The sequence below is a fragment of the Leptomonas pyrrhocoris genome (genome assembly GCF_001293395.1).
Source record: "Leptomonas pyrrhocoris isolate H10 chromosome Unknown, whole genome shotgun sequence".
Lineage (NCBI taxonomy): Eukaryota > Euglenozoa > Kinetoplastea > Trypanosomatida > Trypanosomatidae > Leptomonas > Leptomonas pyrrhocoris.
Window position 1 is genome coordinate 106,474 of NW_015438388.1, and position 18,723 is coordinate 125,196.

The window sequence follows — 18,723 nt, forward strand, 5'->3', positions numbered from 1 at the left end:
CCGGTGCCTGCAGCAGAGTCGCCTTTCAATCGCCCGGGTGTGTATCGCTAACTCTGCGAGGACAGAAAGCAATGAATTTGATCGACTCGGTGTGAAAGTGCATTCAAGCTGCCGATGTGCTGCTGCAGCACGTCGTATTGTTCGCAACGCCGCAGAGCGCATTTGCCAGAAAGTGATAAAATCGAACTCCCACTTTCTTTCTTTAGACTTGCGAAGCGACGGTGATGATTGTCGTTACATCGCCTGGTCATTTTTGTTTTTCTCCTCTATCGCTTCCCCATTCTCACCGCGGCTTCTTTGTCCCGTTAATATCACTTTCTGTCTTCTCCTTTTGGTTCTTTGCTGCGTGGAGTTTCTCGTCGCTTTCTGGCGTGTGAAGCAACATTTACCGCCAGCGCCGCACAAATCTCCTTCCTCCGCCTTCATCCATGACGAGCGCTGCTTCCCACACCGAACCCATCCCGTTGCAGCTCGATGTTGACTACGTCGACGCCGCACACGATGCGTGTTTTGCCTGGCTAAAAGGAAAGTATGCCCACCTCACTCAGGCTGCGGCGGCGTGCGACGCTGCTCCAGGGAAATCAGATGCCACCGAATCGACAGACCAAAGAAGGTCGACAAAGCCGCAGCTGGACCGGTCTTTTCTGCAGCGCCTGGAGAATGACGTTGCCGCGTGCTACGCCTTACGCTGGCGGGCCTTTGCGTTTCCCTCGCACCCCACCAAACCCCTCAGCTCGAGTTACCGCAATGATCCAGACAGGAAAAATGATCCTTCCGCCCTCACTGTCCGGCTGGAAAAGGTGGAGAAGTCCGAACGCAACGACTCCGCTGACACACCGAAGCTGTCAGACAGCACGGACGGGGCTGCACCTTCGCACCACGCACTTGTTATCCGCACACGTGCCAGCGCAGATGCGAAAAAGAAGGAGAGAAAGCAGAGGAAAAGGGCCAAAGCCGACGGCAACAACGAAGACGCAGCTTCTACTTCTCCATCTTTTCGTTCTCCCCCCATGAAGATCGAACAGCTGGTGGAGAAGGTCGTGCGCGACGAAGAGCAGATAAAACTGTGTCGTCTCCTTGGCGAAGAGTGTGTAGTGTATGGCGTCCCTTTCGCCGGTCCTACAGAGGCGGCAGGTGCACCACAGCTCTCTTGGGTGCGTCGCTGGCTCCCTCAACGCTGGCGGCCGCTGCTGGGCGGCTATGTGAGTGCGCCAACCCGCACCGACAGCGCCCGCTTCCTGCTCTTTCCGCAATCGGCGCACCCCGCAGTGGACTTCCGTGACCCGACAGCGCCGCCGTTGCCACGAGGGAAGTCTCTGTCCGATCCCCAAGGTGTCCCCTGCTACTGCCGTGGAAGCGTGAACTGGGATGTGGAGAAGAACAACCCGGCGGCAGCGGGGACGGACGAGACCGCCTCGGCAGGTTTGCATCGCTCACCGACGGGCTCGTCGCAGGGCATCCCGGGGCTTAGCTACAGCGTATACGCCGCAACGGCCGTCCCCGCTGCATCAACGTCGCACCAACGGCACAACTGGGCGGATGCGATCGAGTTAGCTGTGGCGGTCGGGCAGTCTCGCACGGAGCGGCATTACGCCCCGGAGCGGGCGAAGGTGCAGCGAGTGACCTTGTTAGAGGACTCCGCCGTCGTGAAGGTGAGTCAGGGCAACCCGCGCTACAGCACGTCCTTCACAGCGGCGACCGCAACGGTGCCGAACAGCGGTGTGAAGCACCAGCATGAGACTTCCCCAGCGTTGTCCACGCCCAAAACGGAAAAGAAGAAACACACCAAACCCTCCTCCGTCACTGCTGTGGAGGACGACCGCATCGACCGACTGCAACTTCAGGACGGCTACGACAGCAGCGTGCAGTACTTCGCTCTCCCCGCGTTTTGGCAGCGGCTCGTCCGTCCCTCCTTGAGGAGCACAGAGTCCAGCGACGCGGCCGAGACTGGCACCGGCACTCAAGTGTTGGATTCATCTCCGCGTGGTCAGTACCGGGTGCGCTGGTCCGGCGGTCCTGGACTGGAGGTGTGTCGAGTCAGCGGTCACGGACCGGCGCAAAAAGAAGAGGCCTCACCGTCGTCTTTGTTCACCGTCTTTGGGAGGCTCTGGACGGAGTCGTGGCTGGAGGTGCCGCTGCCGTGGCGGTTGGCGTTGAAGCTGCGCACGCAGTCCGCTGTCGTCATGCCGCTGGAGCCCTCCAAACCGATCTGGCCGCCCATGGTGTCAACCCCAACGATAGCAGCCACCACAGCGTCTCTGCCGCCTTCCACGCCTGGTAATGTGGAAGGAGGACGAGGAGGTGAGAGTCGACTGCGCGAGCACCCGTACCTCTGGGCGACGCAGGGGCCACGGTGGGACGCGGCGCTCGTACGGGGCTTCAAGAACGACTACAGCGGCATGCACCACGCCCGCCGCTGGTACTCCATCCTCTCCGCGGAGCTCACGCTGAACGGCAAAGCGGAGAATGGAAGTGGGAAGCCTGCTGGTCCTGCGTCGGATGAGGGCACTGCAGCCTCCACTTCAGGCCCTGCTGCGTCAAGTCGGTGGAAGAACACGTCCTTGACAGCCTTCGCGAACGCGTGCGTGGTGGACACCGTGCGGGACTACCCGCGCGCCTCCGTCGGATTCTCCTTCGTCTCTAAGATTCCTCGCGTCGCCATCACGCCGTTTAACGAGCTCATCCCCCACAAGTTCGAGTGCTCGTTTAGCTGGTTCGCCGCCTTCAAGCCGAGCACCAACAATGCGGAGGGCAGTGGGAGCGGCTTTAACGTGGAATTCACGAGCGGGGTGCAGCCACCGCCGCACGGTGGAGAAGGAGCAGGAGCAGCGGCGGCGGCCGAGGGGGTGCCCTTCTTCCGCGTGTCACCGGTGGAGACGTTTCAGCACATGAAGTGCGGGTTAACGTGGAAGTTTGATACGTGACAGTCGGAGTGAAACGCCAAGGTGGGGGCGGCACGTCACCTTTCTCGTTTCTCCCGCTCGTTGCTGGTGTGATTCCTCTGTTGTCGATGACCGCTAAAACAACACAAGAAGAAAGTATGTGAACTCAAAATGATCTTTTCCTGCGTGCCCGACTCGATCTACGCTACGACGTTGGTAAAGTCATTTGCCTTGCTTAGAAATGTGAAGAGAAACGGTGCTGCCACATCCATGTGCTCCTGTGCTTATGCGCCACCCACTCGCCTTTATTTTTCCTCACCTCTTCTCATTCATTCACGTGTGCGTGTCTGTGTGTCCGTTGCCTAACGCTGTTCTGCCTCTCTTCACGAGCATTTTTATTTTTTTGCCTTCTTCTGAGGTAGCGCACCGCAATGCCGAAGCTGGCTGAGAGGGCCAAACGCGACCCAACTGTCACCGCCCCTCCACAGGGCGCGTCTGCCGCGCGACCCCCGCCACAGCCACGCATCCGGCCTCTTCCAGCGAAGACAGCCGCGCCTTCCGGAAAGCAAACGAAGCACAAGAAGAGTAATCCCAACGCACGCCCCGCATTCAACCATCGCGCCCGCTTTACGAAGTTCAAGCGCCGCATCCACGCACAGCGACGATGGGTGCTGGAAGGGCGCGCAGAGGCACGCATTCACTCCCCACATGTGCAGGAGAACACACGCGCCGTTTCCCCTTCGATTGGCTCTTCAAGCGTCTCAGAGCACGACGAGCGAGTTGAGGTAGCTACGGAAGACACTTCAGCGAGGCCTCGCGTGTCTCCGTCGCCAAACACCACGGCAGCAACCCATGCAACGGCAACGGCAGTGACGCACGCAGTGGAGTCCATGGACGCTTTGTTTCTGCAGCTCGATGCTGCGATGAAGCAACGGCGGTTCGGTCGAGCCGCTTTCTTAAAGCGATGTCTTCGCGCGCGTCGGCATCAGCTACGGCGAGAGCTGCAATCAAAACTGCACTCACCAGAAACAACAAACACGAAGTCAGATGATGATAGAGGCATGGCTGACTCAGAGGGAAAGACCATTGCGATGGACGCCATTGCAGCAGCAACGACAATATCACCGGCAGCAGCGGCGATAGAAGCGTCATCCACGTACCGCAGCTTCTACCCGTCCACTACGTGGCTCGGGGTGGGCCAGCATTCACGCAGTGACTGGGTGGATCAGCGCAGTGGTCGGTACCCGAAGGCGTTCCCGCAGGAGTGGACCCAATTTATCCTCCGCAACTTTGGAGAGGGGCATCTGTTAAGCAATCCTATTGTGCCGGAGAATTACGCATGTTTGATTCCCGTGCCGCCGCCGCCGCCCGCACCGGTGACGAAGGCTGGTGATGACGGCACCCATGCAAACACCTTCAACGTGGTTGCCCCTCCTCTCACCTCTACCCCGGTCCTCACACGTGCGCAGCGGCAGCAGAAGGCCGCCCTCTCCGTCGCTTCGTACTGCACCAACGTCGTGACAGACGCACTCGATGACTTGTGCTTTACGCTCCTGCAAGGGCTTTACAAAGAGCAGCGAGATCTGAAGCAGAAGCAGCCCCTGCAGTTCAAGGCGCGTCAACGGTACGTCGTCGGCTTCCAAGAGGTGTTGAAGTGTCTGAGAGCCGGGCGTGTGAAGCTGGTGCTGCTGGCGGCTGATGTGGAGTGCGTGGATGTGTCTGAAGCGGAGTTAAAGGGCCTCCGCACACCATCACAACCGCAGCAGTCAACTCTCGTTCCCACCACGGCTAAATTGGCTCGTAAAAAAGCTTTTCAATCTCTTCATGAAGCCGTCACTCAGGTGCAGCAGCTGTGTGCCACGATAAAGCCGCCGCAAGCCTCGTCTGCCCCTCCATCTGCACTTACAGCCGAGAGCAGCGTAGCACCACCCACACGAGCGTCGCCGTTGTGTGTCACGTGCATGTCCCGGCAAAGACTTTCGTACGCGTTGTACGCGAAAGGCAGCAAAGTTGCCTGTGTGGGGGTGATGCAGGCAGAGAAGAACCGCGACGCCTTCAAGGCGGTCGTGGCATACGGTCGGCTGCTGACACGAGTCTACGCCAATGAACTGCTAGAGGAGACACACGCTGACTAGCGAGTAGAAAGCAATCCGCGGCCCTTGCGGTAGAAAACGAAGATTTTAGGCGAAGTTACTTCTGTTGCGTGGCATCGATGTGTTGTTAGTATGTTTCGCACGACTGCTTACGACTGAGAAAAGGTATTTTGAAAGCGTGAGGCAGAGATGTGTAGGCTCCGCGCCTCTGTGTATCTTTCTGGTTTGAACTGGTTATCTGATTCTGCGTTGACGCTCAGCAATTTCGCTGTCTGGTGCACCGGAGCAGATCGTGATGTATATTTTTTTGAGTTCTTAAGCTTCTCTTCGTTTCTTATTTCTTTCTTTTGTTGCTGTTGTCCCCTTTCCATTGGAGCACCTCCAGCAGCTCATAGCAGGACCATTCTATATCAACCTTTTTTTGGCTAGGGTTCCTGTCGTGCTCCAGCTATGGTGGATGCGACAGGAGTAGAGGCGACACCTGAGAAGTCCCTCTCCTCAGCCGCCAAGACGCTCTACGCGGCGGACATCTACGCGCTGCAATACCGGCTCCATCGCTGCATCGGGGACATCACTCCTCTGCTGTCGTGCGCCACGTCGATCAGCGATGCACCTTCAGCGAAAGGGACTGGCAGTCGCACCGCTCTTGAACGGCAAGCTCGGCGCCTCGGAGAGGTGCTGCGAGAAGCGAAACAGCTGAGCGCCTGCTTTTTAGATGGTGAGCAATGTGAAGCTGAGTTGGCCTCCAACACCGTACTCAACGCTTCGGAGGACGGTGCAGTAGATGAACCTTTGCGAGCCTACTATGACCAGCAACTGCAGGAGCGTTACACTCAGATGCAGCAGGACATCGTGGCCGCAGATGGTCTCCTGCGCACCTGGCTTGACTCCACGCCAGGACTGCGTGGGCTGCCCGTTAACTGTGTTGGTACGGCACCTCGCCAACTGAAGATCGTCGAAGCTGATGGGTCCGCGCAGGTTTGTTACGTGTACACGGACACACTGACGCCTGCGACGGAACAGCTACCAGCCCCGGCGACGTATTACGTTGGCCGCGATCCGGATGCCTTTCTGAAGACGCAGCCATCGTCCGAGCCCACTGCACCTCCGTCCGTAAACGAAAGGCCCTCTACAGAGAATCGCACCACTGACCAGAAGCACGATGCACCCGCCGTCGCCTCCGTCCGCCCTCCTCCGACCACCGCGGAAGACCGTATTATGGAAGACATCCAACAGGCCATTCACCAAATGAAAGATGGTGCTCTGCAGATGAGTGCGATGATGGAGCAGGAGCGGTCGCAGATGAAGTCGGCCGCCGATCTTCTCTCCGGCGGTGTGGCCAAGACGCAGGCGGGCGTGCGGGAGCTGGATCGTGTGTCTTTCGTGGTGGCGTCAACGAGGGTGCCGTGGGTGCTGTCGTGCGTTCCTGGTATGCCACTGGTTTGGCGCACGGTGCTGCAGCCCCTGTGGGCACTCGTGAAGCAGGTGCTGCTCATGGCGGCGATTCTGGCCATGACGGGGTGCGTGTTGGTGCTCATCAGTGCGGTGCCAAAGCCCGTGCTGTTCCGTGGGCAGCGCACCGCAAACCCAACGACGCCGTCACCGCACGCACCTCCGACTGCCATACCGACTTTTAATCCGCCGCGGTCCATTCCAACGGTGTCCCTTTCGCCGCGGGACAACGCTGTACTTTCCTCCGTCACCGCCTCAGACCCGGCTGATACCCTTTCATCAGCACCGACGGACGTCGATCACGAAGATGGGAATAGTCAACAGCGCGCTGATCGTGACCACGATGCTCTGCCATTCCACACTGCACCGCTCGAAGTGGATGAGGACTTGTAGGCGGTTCTGTCACTGCACTTTGCGATGTGCATCTGTTGTATTACCTGCGCTTTCGTGATTTCCACTGAAACGTCGAAAAACCACCTCGTATTTGTCTTTTCCTTTGCAGCCAACTTGTGCGCCTCACACCGTCGTTACAGTACGAAGCTCCTTGAGACGCACCCAAGAGCGCTGATCGCGACCTTCGTGTCTGTGCTACTCCAATGCAATCGCTTTCATCAACGCTTTACTATTTCTTTTACTTTTTATTCCTCTTCACCTTCTCTTTCAAAATGCGCTTTATTACTTCCCCCCGCTGTCGCTACACGACGCGTTTGCGTTGCTCTCACGTGCAACGGAAGTTTTCTTCTTAGCTCCTACCCGGCACCAACAAAAGCTATCACCATTTGTTATCATCATTACCTTCGTTTGTTTAAGTCGCTTACCTTCTTAATTAATTTTTTCCTTTAGTTTTTCTCTTTTCTTTTCTTCGGTCGAGGACGTCACCGTTCTTCTTCTACTTTTAAAACACCAAAAAGAATCGGAATAAAGTCGAGAAGCCGCGTCTCTCTTTCGCCACTTCCGCACCACAAAAAAATCCGTTTATTTCTTGCTTTCGATTATCCCTCTACAGCGTGCTTAATTCCTTTCGAACAGAGAAAAGGGAAAGGAAGGAAGGAAGGCATCCCTCTCGTCAGGTGCGTCTTCTGCATATATATTTTCTGTGAGCGCACCCGGTCTTTCGTCCCTTTGCTTCCACCTGCATCAAAAACAAAAGGTGAAAAGCCTTTCCGCTGTTACGATGCAATACATACACCCCCTTGTCAACATGGAGGCCCTATCGCAGAAGTTGTCGTCCTTCGACATGGCGTCACTGACACCGACGGAGAAGTGCGCCGCGGAGATCGTCTTTGTGGGCATCATCTTTTTGGGCTTCAGCTTCTACAACAGGATCGTCATCCCTGCGGTTGCGGCTGTCATCAAGAAGCGCATCCCAGAGCGGGTGAAGCCGCTGGAGACGCTGACTGTCAAGGACAAGATCTACATCGCCTTCGCCAAGGCGAGCACCGCCCTCTTCGTCTACCACGTGTACAAATTCACGGTGAACACCGAAGTGAGTCGCATGTCGATCGACTTTGCCGACAGCGCCGCCGTGCAGCGCTCGCTGCTGTGGCTGCCCGTGCACCTCCCCGCGCTCTTCATCATCTACGACTTCTTCTACACGCTATTCCACTGGGCCCTGCACTGGCCCCCGATTTACCCCCTCATCCACAAGCACCACCACCGTCAGATGTCGCCCTTCCGCGGCAACGACGACGCCATCAACGACAACCCGATCGAGTACGTCTCGGGGGAGTACGTGCACCTGCTCGCGCTCTACCTCCTTACCCGCATGGCCCCCGTCGGCCAGGTCCACGCCTTGACGGCGATCATCTTCATCTTTGTTGGCGGCACCCTCGCCAGCCTGAACCACACCCGGGTTGACTTTCACATCCCGTACATGTTCAACGTGAACTCGCACGACTACCACCACCGCCAGCCGCGTGTGAACTTTGGCCAGTACATTATGTTCTGGGACTGGGTTTTTGGCACCTTCCAGGCGGAGGGGCTGCCATCGGAGAAGCAGCGCAGCGGGAAGAAGACCGTGTAAAGAGAGAGTGTGTGTGACAGGTGGCTGAGGCACGACGTGGTTTACGGTGCTGCCTCCTCGATGAGGGTACGACAAAGCTTTGCCTTCTGAGTGGCCCTCCGTCTTCTTACGCTCTTTCTCTTTCTCCCTCAACTGTTAAGGTTTTGTTCCGGTACTTCCTTTTTGTTCTGTATTCTCTTTTATTATTCTGTTTACCGAGTCTTGTGCCAACACGGTAGCGTTGTATCCGATATGGTCTCCATGTCTGTCCGCCGTTAGAGCACGTGCGGTGCCACCCCGCGCATGCCATTCCGAGTACAACGCGACTCGTGTTACTGACGCGCCACTTTAAACCCGAAAACAATCGCTCTTTCTTAAAATTATTGTTCTTCTCCGTTTTCCTTTCTCTTTTTTAGGGTGAGGGGTCCTCAAGGTGCAAAGGGATGTTCTCATCAACGACGATCCCCCTCCTCGTTCTTTTTTGTCCTCTTTGTGGATGGTAAAGGTAAAGCGTAAGCCGCAGCCTCAGAAACTTAGCTGGAATGGTCTGGTCGCAAAAGGAAAGGAAAACAGAAAAGCCATGAGAGTGCTACTTTGCTAGGGATTTTTCGCAGGTGAAGTACTCTGCCGTGCTAGCACGGGAGCGCGTTCAAGCCATCAGGCGAAGAAGGCGCACGTGGGCTGCTCACGCAATGGATCGCACCCCCCATGCCCGCTTCTTTTTGTCGTGTGTTGCCTTCATTTTTCTCGGAGTCAAACCAGTACCAGGAGCCTTTCAGTAGGCGAAGACCGAGGCAATCTCTCAAGAGTTATTGTAACACGTTAATTGTGCCTCTATTACCTTGGTGCCATCTTCATTCACCGCCGTCGCGCTTCTTCTTTCATTCATACACACACTCTCTCTCCGTCTCCCTCGTGTTTGGGCTCTCCGGGTTTGCTGCCGATCCACAGCTCGGTGGTCTTTTTAGTAGCTCTTCTACTACCTTTCCTGTTTTCCCTTCCGCTTGCCTTTCTTATTTGCACTCTCCTCCTATCCAATTCTGATTCCTTTTGTTTCTTCTTTGGTTATTCGCTTTCACGCACGCACTGAAGTTCGACCTTTATTATTATCCATCGCAGCACGTACGGGCCACCACAGCGGGAGCATGAGTAACGCTCGTCGCAAGACTGGCGATCTCCCGGAAGGTGCGCAGCGCGAAGGCCGCTCGCAGGAGGCCGCCGCACCGGCGTTCGCAGATCCCCATGCAGGGGAAAGCGATGAGAGGGCAAAGGCGGACAAGTACAGCGACCGCCTGCGCATCAACCTGTCCACCATTGACGTGGAGCCGTCCGGCGTGTCGGAGGTGCTGCTCGACGGCGATCTCCTACACGGCAGGGACACCTCCCCCACAGCCGCAAAGGGCGCGGAGGAGGGCGTGCTCGAGGTGGGAGAGGGCGACGAGCAGCAGCAACCTCCGCACAAACGCCCAAGTGCATTTCGCCGGTTCTTCCACGCCATTGTACACTACTTCAACATCGTCGTTCCTTTTGGCGGCTTCCTCGCCTCCTCCTTCAACCTCGCCTCGGCCACCCTCGGCGCCGGCATCATCTCCGTCCCCTCCGGTTTCAACCTGAGCGGCATCATCATGTCCTGCGTGTATTTGGTCCTGGCGGCTGCCGGTACGGTGTACTCGATGAATCTGCTGGCGAAGGTGATGATCAAGACCGGGCTGCGCACCTACGCGCAGTCTGCGCGAGTCCTGCTCGGCCGCGGCGTGGACATTTTCCTTGCCATTCTCATCATCATCCAGTGCTTTGGCGGCTCGGTCGCCTACGTCATCGCGACCAGCACGCTGCTGAGCCCCATTCTCGCCGTGGAGAGCTCGCCCGCGTACCTCAAGAAGAAGTCCGGCAACCGCCTCATCACATCCATTGTCTGGCTCTGCTGCATGCTACCGCTTGTCTTTCCCAAGAAGGTAAACTCGCTGCGCTACGTCTCCACGTTTGGCGTCTCCTTCATTGTGTACTTTGTGATCTGCATGGTGGCGCACTCCGCCACCCACGGCCTGAACGACCCGGCGATTCGGGCGGAGATGAAGACGATGCGCACCGGCAACGAAGCCCTCGAGGGCCTTGGCGTCTTCCTCTTCAGCCTGATGGTGCAGCTCAACGCCTTCGACATCTTCTTCGAGATGCAGCACAAGACGGTCTTTCACTTTACCCTCTACACCACCTGCGCCTCCGGCACGTGTGTGCTCCTCTACATCCTGGCCGGCGTCTTCGGCTACGCCGACTTCGGCGACCGCGTCCGCGACTCTGTCCTCTCCCTGTACGACCCGGTCACCGAGCCGTACATGGCGGTGGGTTACATCGGCATCATCATCAAGATCTGCGTCGCCTTCGCCCTGCACATGATCCCCTTCCGCGACGCCATCTACCACTTTCTACGCTGGACGCCGGAGGAGGTGCCGTACTGGAAGCACTGCCTCGTCATGGCCATCCCCGCCACGGCGGCGCTGCTGTGCGGCCTCTTCATCCCGACCATCAACACGGTGCTGGGTCTGCTAGGGTCCTTCTGCGGCGGCATCATCGGCATGATGATGCCGGCCCTCTTCCACATGTACTCCGGCAACTTTACGCTGCGCGAGATTGGATGGCTGAACTACTGTGCGACCTACCTGCTGCTGATCGGTGGCGTGGTGTCTGTTGTGTTCGGCACCGTGACCACCATCTACAGCACCGTCGGCAGCTCCTTCGTGTCCTAAGCAGCGGTGCAGAAAAGGCCGCGACAGACAGAGCGAGAAGGGGAGAAAGGAAGAAGTAAGAAACCCCCAAAAAGAAGGGATGTAGATAGCGAAGGAACACGGAGGCACAGCGCGGGTTCAAGTCTGTCGTTCCACCATGTGTAATATTCTATTTTTTTTCTTCTTTCACATTTCAGAGCGTGATGGGCAAACGGCCGGTCCTTCCTTTGCTCCGACCAACGCGTTGCGTCCGCACGTGTCAAACGTAAGAGAATGAGAAACGACGGCAATGACGAGTTTGGGCAATCAAAAACCAAGGCAAAAAAATACACAGGCACCCAGACCAACTATAACTGCGCTCTAATACTGTCAAAACACTAAAATTTCCTATGTTTTTTTTTTTCAGATTTTAATACAAGAACGGCGCCCTTTCTTCTTTCTTCTCCCACGTACCGAGTAATCAACACAGATGTGTGTGTGTGTGTGTGTCAGATCGCATGAATGGGTTTGCCGCTGCACTCTGTGAGTTCGGTCGTTCGTTTCGGTTGAGATTCTACGTGACGTTGACGGCATTTCATCCTCCATCAGACACGGCAACAGTGTCAACGCCTTGTCTGTGTGCTGTAACTCTCTACATTTATCACCGTTAACTTACTACTGCTTTTAATACCAAAGACCATTGAGATTGGAAGAAAGTATATTGTTTTGTACGCAGTGCGTTTGTTTTTTACTTTTTTATTGATCGTTTGCTCCAGTCTAAATACCACGTTGACTTCAGTAACACATCTTTAATGAAGCCGTACTCGGACTGAGCCGCTACGTGTTGTACACCCGCGCTAAAAACGCGATTTTCAGGGGAATCAGCCGTACTCCGAAAGCTAAGAAGGCGTGATAGAAAAAGAATACCTTTTTTTTCCTGCTGTAGATGACAGCAGGTCTTTATCGTCTGGGTGCACCTTCACCTCGTCGTTGCGGTGCCTCACTGAGGCAGACGGTCATCTTAGTATGTCGCTGCATTCCTCCCTGGGTGGGAAGACAAGCGGAAGGAAAACGCAGGAGCTGTCTTCTTTTGTTTTTCATTCAGAAGCAGTCGTGCCTGGAGCCGTCAACGTACGAACAGTCCAAAGTGCATTTTGGAGCGTGTGCCGTACATATATGTATGACACGCCGCCTTCGTGGTGTTTCAACTCCATCCTCTACACTCGCTGCTTCTACTCCCTTGTTTGTTTGTTTTCCTCCCTCTCACTTTCGTATCTCCGTGAAATGCTGCCTTTCCCCACACAGTAAATCGTGCGAATCCTCTCAGATAGTTCTTGTTTTTAGAAGAGATACCTTTAATACTATTATTATTCTGGCTCTTTCTTCGTTGGTTGTGTAAGTAACCGATCAGTACTGCGCCATAATTCATCTTTCCAGCTCTTTTTCTTTCACGAGCGTTTTTTGTTTTGATTTGCCCTACACCATATATTCAAGGATTATTTTCTAACTCATTTTTTTTTCCTTTTCTTTCTTCTCTCCGCGAACACCATCACGGAGTCAACGCGAGGTATCTTGCATCCCTTTTTTCCCTTCTTCATTTTTTCTTGCTCTGTCGCTTGTAACACACGTTGAGTGGAACCACCGCAGCAACAACAAAAACTAACATCTATTTTGTTTATTTCCTTCTATAACCTTCGACGACACGCAGTCCTTTCTCTTCTCTTTTTCTTTCCTCTGTATCCGGTCGGAACGCAGCTCCACTTCACCTTCGTTTTATTCAGGTCCTACAAATTAAACTTGAAAAGGAAAGCAGAAGCGATGCCCGGCCACCGTGAGCCAACGCACTCGGACCTCGATGACGACCTCGAGCTGCAAGAGCTGCGCCGGCCTAGCAGCGGTGTCGCCCAGGCCACCACCGACAACGGGCATGCGGTGAAAGGCACCGACCTCGCCGACGATCTCTACTCCAGCGGCAGCAACAGCGACCTCGACGCGGCACCGAAGAAGGCCGATAAAGATGAAAAGACGAGTAAAGCGGAAGACACCACGCGCTCGCCCCCGGCCGGCTCCGAGGACAAGGACTACCCTTCCCAGCGGCAGCGCAATATCTTTGTGCGCGTGGTGCAGACGATCATCCCGAACGGCGGTCTCCTGTCCGGTGTGTTCAACTTGGCGAGTGTGACGCTCGGTGCGGGCATCATGTCGATCCCGTCGTCCCTCAACACGTCCGGTCTGATCATGGGCATCGTCTACCTGGTCATCATCACCGCACTGACCGTCTTCTCCATCACGCTGCTTACACAGGCGATGTTGAAGACGGGCATCTACAGCTTCGAGCACCTCGCCCGGGCCATGTTCGGCCGCGGCGGCGACATCATCGTGGCGGTGCTCATGTGGCTGCTGTGCTTCGGCGGTGCCGTCGGCTATTTGATTGCGGTGGGCGACATCTTCACCCAGATCTTTGGCCACCCCGGTGTGCCGCACTTCCTGCAGACGGACCAGGGCCGCCGCTGCATCGTCAGCGCGGTGTGGCTGTGCTTCATGCTGCCGCTGGTACTGCCCAAGAAGATCAACTCGCTGCGCTACGCCTCGGCTGCCGGGGTGTGCTTCATCGTGCTCTTCGTGATATGCATTATCTGGCACTCTGCCAAGTACGGCCTCGCGAACGGCATTCGCGATGACCTCGTCATGGTGAGCCACGGCAACGACGGGGTGTCTGGTCTGTCCATCTTCATGTTTTCCTACCTCTGTCAGGTGAACGTGGGGCGCATCCTGGCAGAGGCGACCACCAAAACCACGTGGTCGCTCACCATGCAGGCGATTCTGAGCTGCGCGATGTGCGGCACCCTGTACTTCCTGGCCGGCTTCTTCGGCTACGTGGAGTTCGGACCGGGCCTGAGCGGCAACATCATCAAAGAGTACAACCCCTACACGAGCCCAATCTTCTTCGTCGTCTTTATCGGTCTCATCGTGAAGCTGTGCGCCGCCTTCTCGCTCAACATGCTCGCCTGCCGCACCGCTCTCTTCAGCGTCGTGCACTGGGACGTCGAGACGATGCCGTACTGGAAACACACCATCGTCAGCGTCACCTTTGCCGTCGGTGCGCTCATCCTCGGTCTTTTCGTGCCGGACATCAACATCGTCTTCGGCCTCGTCGGCTCCTTCTGCGGTGGCTTCATCGCGTTTATCTTCCCGGCCCTGTTCGTCATGTACGCCGGCAACTGGAGCTTCACCACTGTGGGCGTGTGGTACTACCTTGCCACCTACTTCTTGCTGATCTGCGGCGTCATCGCCGTCGTCTTCGGCACGGGCAGCAGCATCTACAGTGCCGTCATGAAGTACAGCTAAATTGGAGAGACACCAAGCAGAGCGGCCGCGGTTGCTTTAAAAAGGAAGTATAAACTAGTTTGACGTGCAGGCACGTATTCATCGCATTTTCAGATAAGGCTATAGCCTTGTGCTCAGCGTGAAAGTATGTGTCTCGTGTGTGTGCGTGTGTGTGTGGGTGGGGGGGGGGGGGGCACGCACGTTTGCGATTTGGTCGCTCCTCTCATCCCTATACTTACTGTCTTCTTTATTAGTTTCATTATTGTTAATGAGTATTATATCTGTTGCTGAAGGCCTCCCCTCTCACTTTCTTTCTCTCTTTTTTGTGGATTTCAACGCGCGCACTATTCTTTTCCTTTTCCTCTCTCGCCGCTCCACTGAAGATCTTTTCCGCGTGCGTGCGCAGGGTGTAAGCTCCTGCGTCTCACTCCTGCAGTCTTCCTTTGTGGACCGTGCGCCGCGGAGCGGGCGGCAATAGCACGCGTTGGTGCAGCCGTGCGTAAGTGCATCGGTGCGTCGCGTCACACAAAAGGTCCATACGCCAAGCACATAATTATGTCTTTCGGACATGCATACCTACGGCCTACTTGTACGCAAACACGCCCACACACACACACACGTGGCGATGCACTCCCAATGACAGGAAATGAAAAGAACGCGTCTCCTTATTGTGTGTGGGAGAGTGTGTTGACTTGTTTCCTTTTATGTATCATTTTTTTTTTCACATATAACCTTGATATATGTTTTCTTTTTTTTCCTTTTTAGTGAAGCAGGAACTCCGGCATTCCCACCACATGCAGGAGGAAAAATTGCAAGGAGCCGGTAAACATCTCTGATGCACTGGCTGTGCAAGTGCGCCGGTACGCTCCTTTATTTATTTACTCTATTGAACTTTTCTTTCCGCTTTTCTTTTTAGCATATCTTCCTTTTTGTTGTAACGCTGGTATGTTGTTTTCGTTTTTGCTGATATCTGACCACGCAGCACGGACGCGTTTCTCTCTCCTTCTCGGCTGAAATGCAAGAGTTGTAAAGGAATTTGCGGCGTTATCTCTCTCGCGGTGAGTGGAGACGCACGATGAAGCGGTAAGGCACGACGCCTGCCTTTTGCCTGCGCAGATCTAATCTGCAGGGTAGCACAAACACCGAAAGCCTGCGAAATAAAAGAGCGCAGAGAACAGAATGAAAAGAAGTCCTTCTCTTTTTTGGTACTAAAGAAAAGCATCAATCTGTATTTTCTAATTTCTTTTTTATTATTTCTATTGTTTTTCTTCTGTTTTTTGTTCTAAAGCTCGTGAGATCTGCAACTTTACCCTAGCGAGACGCTCCTCATCTTTTCCCCTTTTGCCTCTGTCGAGAGAAGGGCCGGCACAAGCGGCACCCCGAGTCGGTGAACGCATTAGATGCGTCGTGGCCTGCCTCTTTCTTCTCGTCGGACGCGTATCATGATTTCAGCTCACACAAAACTACTTTTGAAGACGGTGTTTTCTCTTGTAATTAACGACGCCACGTGAACCGGCAAAATTATCTTTTGTTGTATATATTTTCCGCAGCGTATCCCATGCCTCCTTTGGTGCCCTTTGAGCGGATGGGTAAGTGAGTGGCGTTCTTCTCTTCTTTTGAGGGGGAGGGGGGGGGAGGGCAGCTTCATTGAGGGGCGAATCCTCGTTGTGCACCTGCGATTGAGCATCACACGCGTTCCTCCGCACGACACCGCATTTGCCTTTGAGTCGTATCCATCCCTTTGTGTGAGTCGACGTTGAGTCATGTCACTCAGTCCTACGATGGTGTTGGCATCTCAGTTGTATAATTCAGAAAAGGCCTCTTCCACTGCTCAAGGTCGCACAACACCGCCCCTGCATTCCTCTGTATCTTCTTTTTCTTTCCTCGTTGGATTCGTCCACGAACTCCCCCAGCAGCTAACACCACTTCCACTCTATTTTTTTTTTACCAGCAACTTCACCGAAACGCTGAGCAGCAAGTCCACCATACGAAACCCGAACACTAACGAGCGAGATTCGACTGGTGTACTTGACCGCTTCACCCCACCGTCTCCCTGCGCATCCCACGCTTGCCTCTCCATGCCCAACACCCTCACCCCTCCCAGCTCGATCGAGTCTGCCCGCGGTGCCCTGAACGATGACGTGTTTGTGGACGCAGCACCGCAGGACGGCCACGCGGCCCTCGACGACGGACTCGTCCAAACCAGTTCGCCCACCGCGAAGAATGTTACCTCCTTTTCATTTCTCGATGACGGTCCCACGACCCCCGACGCCACCGATGCGCCGACGGAGCGGCACTGGTACACGCCGATCCTGGATCTGACGAGGCGGATCGTGCCCTACGGCGGCCTCGTGTCGAACTGCTTCACGCTCGGCTCCGTCACGCTTGGGCGGCGGCATCATCTCTATGCCCTCCTCCTTCGGCACCAGCGGCATCCTCATGGCCGTCATCTACCTCGTCGTCATCACCGCGCTGACGGTGTACACGATCACGCTGATGGGCTACGCGATCCGCAAGACCGGCGCGCGCAACTTCGAGGAGATGGGCGACATCGTGTTCGGCAAGGGCTGGGGCTACTTCGTGGGCTTCGTGCTGGCGCTGTCCTGCACCGGCACCGCCATCGCCTACGTGAGCGCCGCCGGCACCCTCATGACGCCGATCCTGCAGCAGGCACCCCACACCCCGGCGTACCTCAAGACGCGCAACGGCAACCGCCTCATCGTGACGCTCATCTGGCTGTGCCTGCTGCTGCCCGTGGTGATCCCGAAGCGCATCAACAGCATCCGCTACGTCGCCGTGGTGGGCTGCACGATGGTGCTGTACTTCGTGGTCACCATCATCGTCCACTCGTGCTCCAACGGGCTCAAGCTGGGCATGCGCGGCGACATGCGCTACTTCACCACCGGCAACAAGGCCATCTACGGGCTGTCCATCTTCGTCTTCGCGTACATGTGCCAGGGCCCGGTGTTCAGCCTCTGCTACGAGATGACGCCGCGCTTCTCCATCCGCCAGCTCACCGTCGCCGGCGCCATCTCCATGACGGTGTGCATGGTGTTCTACATCATGGCCGGCGCCTTCGGCTACCTCGACTTCGGCGACGACGTGCAGGGCTCCGTGCTGTACAACTTCGACCCGGTGCACCAGCCCTACATGATGGTGGCGTACGTCGGCATGCTGGTCAAGATCTGCGCCGCCTTCGCCGTGAACATGATCCCGATCCGCAACTTCGTCTACGCGTGCCTGCGCTGGGACCTCGACACCACGCCGTACTGGAAGCACTCGATGCTCATCGTCGCCATCGCCGGCGTGGTGCTCGTGGCGGGGCTCTTCATCCCGAGCGTCAACCTCGCCTTCGGCCTCGTCGGCTCGCTCTGCGGCGGCTTCATCGGCTTCATCTTCCCCGCCTACTTCTGGATGTTCAGCGGCGGCTGGAGTCTGCAGACGGTGGGCATCTGGCACTGGCTGGCGACCTACCTGCTCGTCGTGTGCGGCGTCATCGCGATGGTCTTTGGCACCATCGCCACCGTCTACAGCAGCTTCATCGACACGAACTGAGCCGTGGCGGTGCGGGGTGCGCGGGAGGGAGCGCGTGCCGTCACCTGTGTTCGCTTTCTTTGTCTTTTCTGTACTCTTTTTTCCTCTGTTTTCTTTTCTGTCCCGAAGGTGTGTGTCATCTCTGCTTATGTCAATGGAGAGATGACTCGCAACGCTTTGATGTGTTGCGCATGTGGATGAAGGCCTTGTTTCCAACTTCTCTTTCGGTACTACTGAATCAACCCGTCTGCAGAAGGAAACTGCACGTGCCTTTCACCACGGCGAAGTTCTTGTTTCTCAGGACTTAAAACAGCTCCTTTTATTTCTACGTCAATTTCTTCAGCTTTTTAGCTTTGATGTCTTCAATTGCCTCTTGGAGTGTTTTCTGCTTGCTGTTTTAGTTTGTGGTTGGAGGATGCAGTGTTGTCAATCAGTTGTCTCTCTCTCTCCATTAATTCCTTAAGTTGACAAGTTTTTGTTTATGTTTGCTTTTTCTTTTCCTGACCCAGCGTTCTCATCTCTGAACATATCTATATACATATCAATATATACCTTTCTTTGTTTTTACGGATTTGATGTGCTGATAAGTTAAGTTTTCTTTTTATTATTACAGCCGCGGCATCCCATAAGAATGTCCCACAGCATCTCTGCGAGAAGCACCGAGGAGAATGTTTCGCAGAGCACGGAGCAGATACTATTTTTTTTTCGTGTTTGTCCATTCGGTTTGAGCG

The 18,723-nt window shown here is 55.5% G+C and overlaps 7 protein-coding genes across 18 annotated transcripts; all 7 read left to right on the plus strand.

The window, feature by feature from the left end:
- Positions 1-350: 350 nt before the first annotated feature.
- On the plus strand, positions 351-2,924 carry ABB37_09507 (putative mitochondrial hypothetical protein; the record flags this gene model as incomplete). 2 transcript variants are annotated; one of them, XM_015809010.1, is made up of 1 exon in its annotated part: positions 351-2,924. In XM_015809010.1, the coding sequence occupies exon 1, from the start codon at positions 429-431 to the stop codon at positions 2,922-2,924; it is 2,496 nt and encodes an 831-aa protein (XP_015652330.1). In that variant the 5' UTR covers positions 351-428. The 2 variants fall into 2 exon arrangements, with proteins under 2 accessions (XP_015652330.1, XP_015652331.1); XM_015809011.1 differs by having other exon boundaries at positions 378-2,924.
- Positions 2,925-3,270: 346 nt separating this feature from the next.
- ABB37_09508 (hypothetical protein) lies at positions 3,271-5,017 on the plus strand (the record flags this gene model as incomplete). 3 transcript variants are annotated; one of them, XM_015809012.1, is made up of 1 exon in its annotated part: positions 3,271-5,017. In XM_015809012.1, exon 1 carries the CDS (start codon positions 3,314-3,316, stop codon positions 5,015-5,017), a length of 1,704 nt encoding a protein of 567 aa, XP_015652332.1. In that variant the 5' UTR covers positions 3,271-3,313. The 3 variants fall into 3 exon arrangements, with proteins under 3 accessions (XP_015652332.1, XP_015652333.1, XP_015652334.1); XM_015809013.1 differs by having other exon boundaries at positions 3,299-5,017; XM_015809014.1 differs by having other exon boundaries at positions 3,303-5,017.
- A 332-nt stretch (positions 5,018-5,349) lies between these two features.
- ABB37_09509 (hypothetical protein) lies at positions 5,350-6,820 on the plus strand (the record flags this gene model as incomplete). 3 transcript variants are annotated; one of them, XM_015809015.1, is made up of 1 exon in its annotated part: positions 5,350-6,820. In XM_015809015.1, the coding sequence occupies exon 1, from the start codon at positions 5,426-5,428 to the stop codon at positions 6,818-6,820; it is 1,395 nt and encodes a 464-aa protein (XP_015652335.1). In that variant the 5' UTR covers positions 5,350-5,425. The 3 variants fall into 3 exon arrangements, with proteins under 3 accessions (XP_015652335.1, XP_015652336.1, XP_015652337.1); XM_015809016.1 differs by having other exon boundaries at positions 5,359-6,820; XM_015809017.1 differs by having other exon boundaries at positions 5,362-6,820.
- Positions 6,821-7,156: 336 nt separating this feature from the next.
- ABB37_09510 (putative C-5 sterol desaturase) lies at positions 7,157-8,450 on the plus strand (the record flags this gene model as incomplete). 4 transcript variants are annotated; one of them, XM_015809018.1, is made up of 1 exon in its annotated part: positions 7,157-8,450. In XM_015809018.1, the coding sequence occupies exon 1, from the start codon at positions 7,629-7,631 to the stop codon at positions 8,448-8,450; it is 822 nt and encodes a 273-aa protein (XP_015652338.1). In that variant the 5' UTR covers positions 7,157-7,628. The 4 variants fall into 4 exon arrangements, with proteins under 4 accessions (XP_015652338.1, XP_015652339.1, XP_015652340.1 ...); XM_015809019.1 differs by having other exon boundaries at positions 7,160-8,450; XM_015809020.1 differs by having other exon boundaries at positions 7,172-8,450.
- Positions 8,451-9,378: 928 nt separating this feature from the next.
- ABB37_09511 (putative amino acid transporter aATP11) lies at positions 9,379-11,173 on the plus strand (the record flags this gene model as incomplete). 2 transcript variants are annotated; one of them, XM_015809022.1, is made up of 1 exon in its annotated part: positions 9,379-11,173. In XM_015809022.1, the coding sequence occupies exon 1, from the start codon at positions 9,575-9,577 to the stop codon at positions 11,171-11,173; it is 1,599 nt and encodes a 532-aa protein (XP_015652342.1). In that variant the 5' UTR covers positions 9,379-9,574. The 2 variants fall into 2 exon arrangements, with proteins under 2 accessions (XP_015652342.1, XP_015652343.1); XM_015809023.1 differs by having other exon boundaries at positions 9,520-11,173.
- A 1,261-nt stretch (positions 11,174-12,434) lies between these two features.
- On the plus strand, positions 12,435-14,479 carry ABB37_09512 (putative amino acid transporter aATP11; the record flags this gene model as incomplete). The annotated part of the gene is made up of 1 exon (XM_015809024.1): positions 12,435-14,479. Exon 1 carries the CDS (start codon positions 12,950-12,952, stop codon positions 14,477-14,479), a length of 1,530 nt encoding a protein of 509 aa, XP_015652344.1. The 5' UTR covers positions 12,435-12,949.
- Positions 14,480-16,369: 1,890 nt separating this feature from the next.
- Positions 16,370-18,013, plus strand: ABB37_09513 (amino acid permease 3 (AAP3); the record flags this gene model as incomplete). Of its 3 annotated transcripts, none has more annotated exons than XM_015809025.1 (1): positions 16,370-18,013. In XM_015809025.1, the coding sequence occupies exon 1, from the start codon at positions 16,865-16,867 to the stop codon at positions 18,011-18,013; it is 1,149 nt and encodes a 382-aa protein (XP_015652345.1). In that variant the 5' UTR covers positions 16,370-16,864. The 3 variants fall into 3 exon arrangements, with proteins under 3 accessions (XP_015652345.1, XP_015652346.1, XP_015652347.1); XM_015809026.1 differs by having other exon boundaries at positions 16,373-18,013; XM_015809027.1 differs by having other exon boundaries at positions 16,408-18,013.
- Between the last annotated feature and the right edge of the window lie 710 nt (positions 18,014-18,723).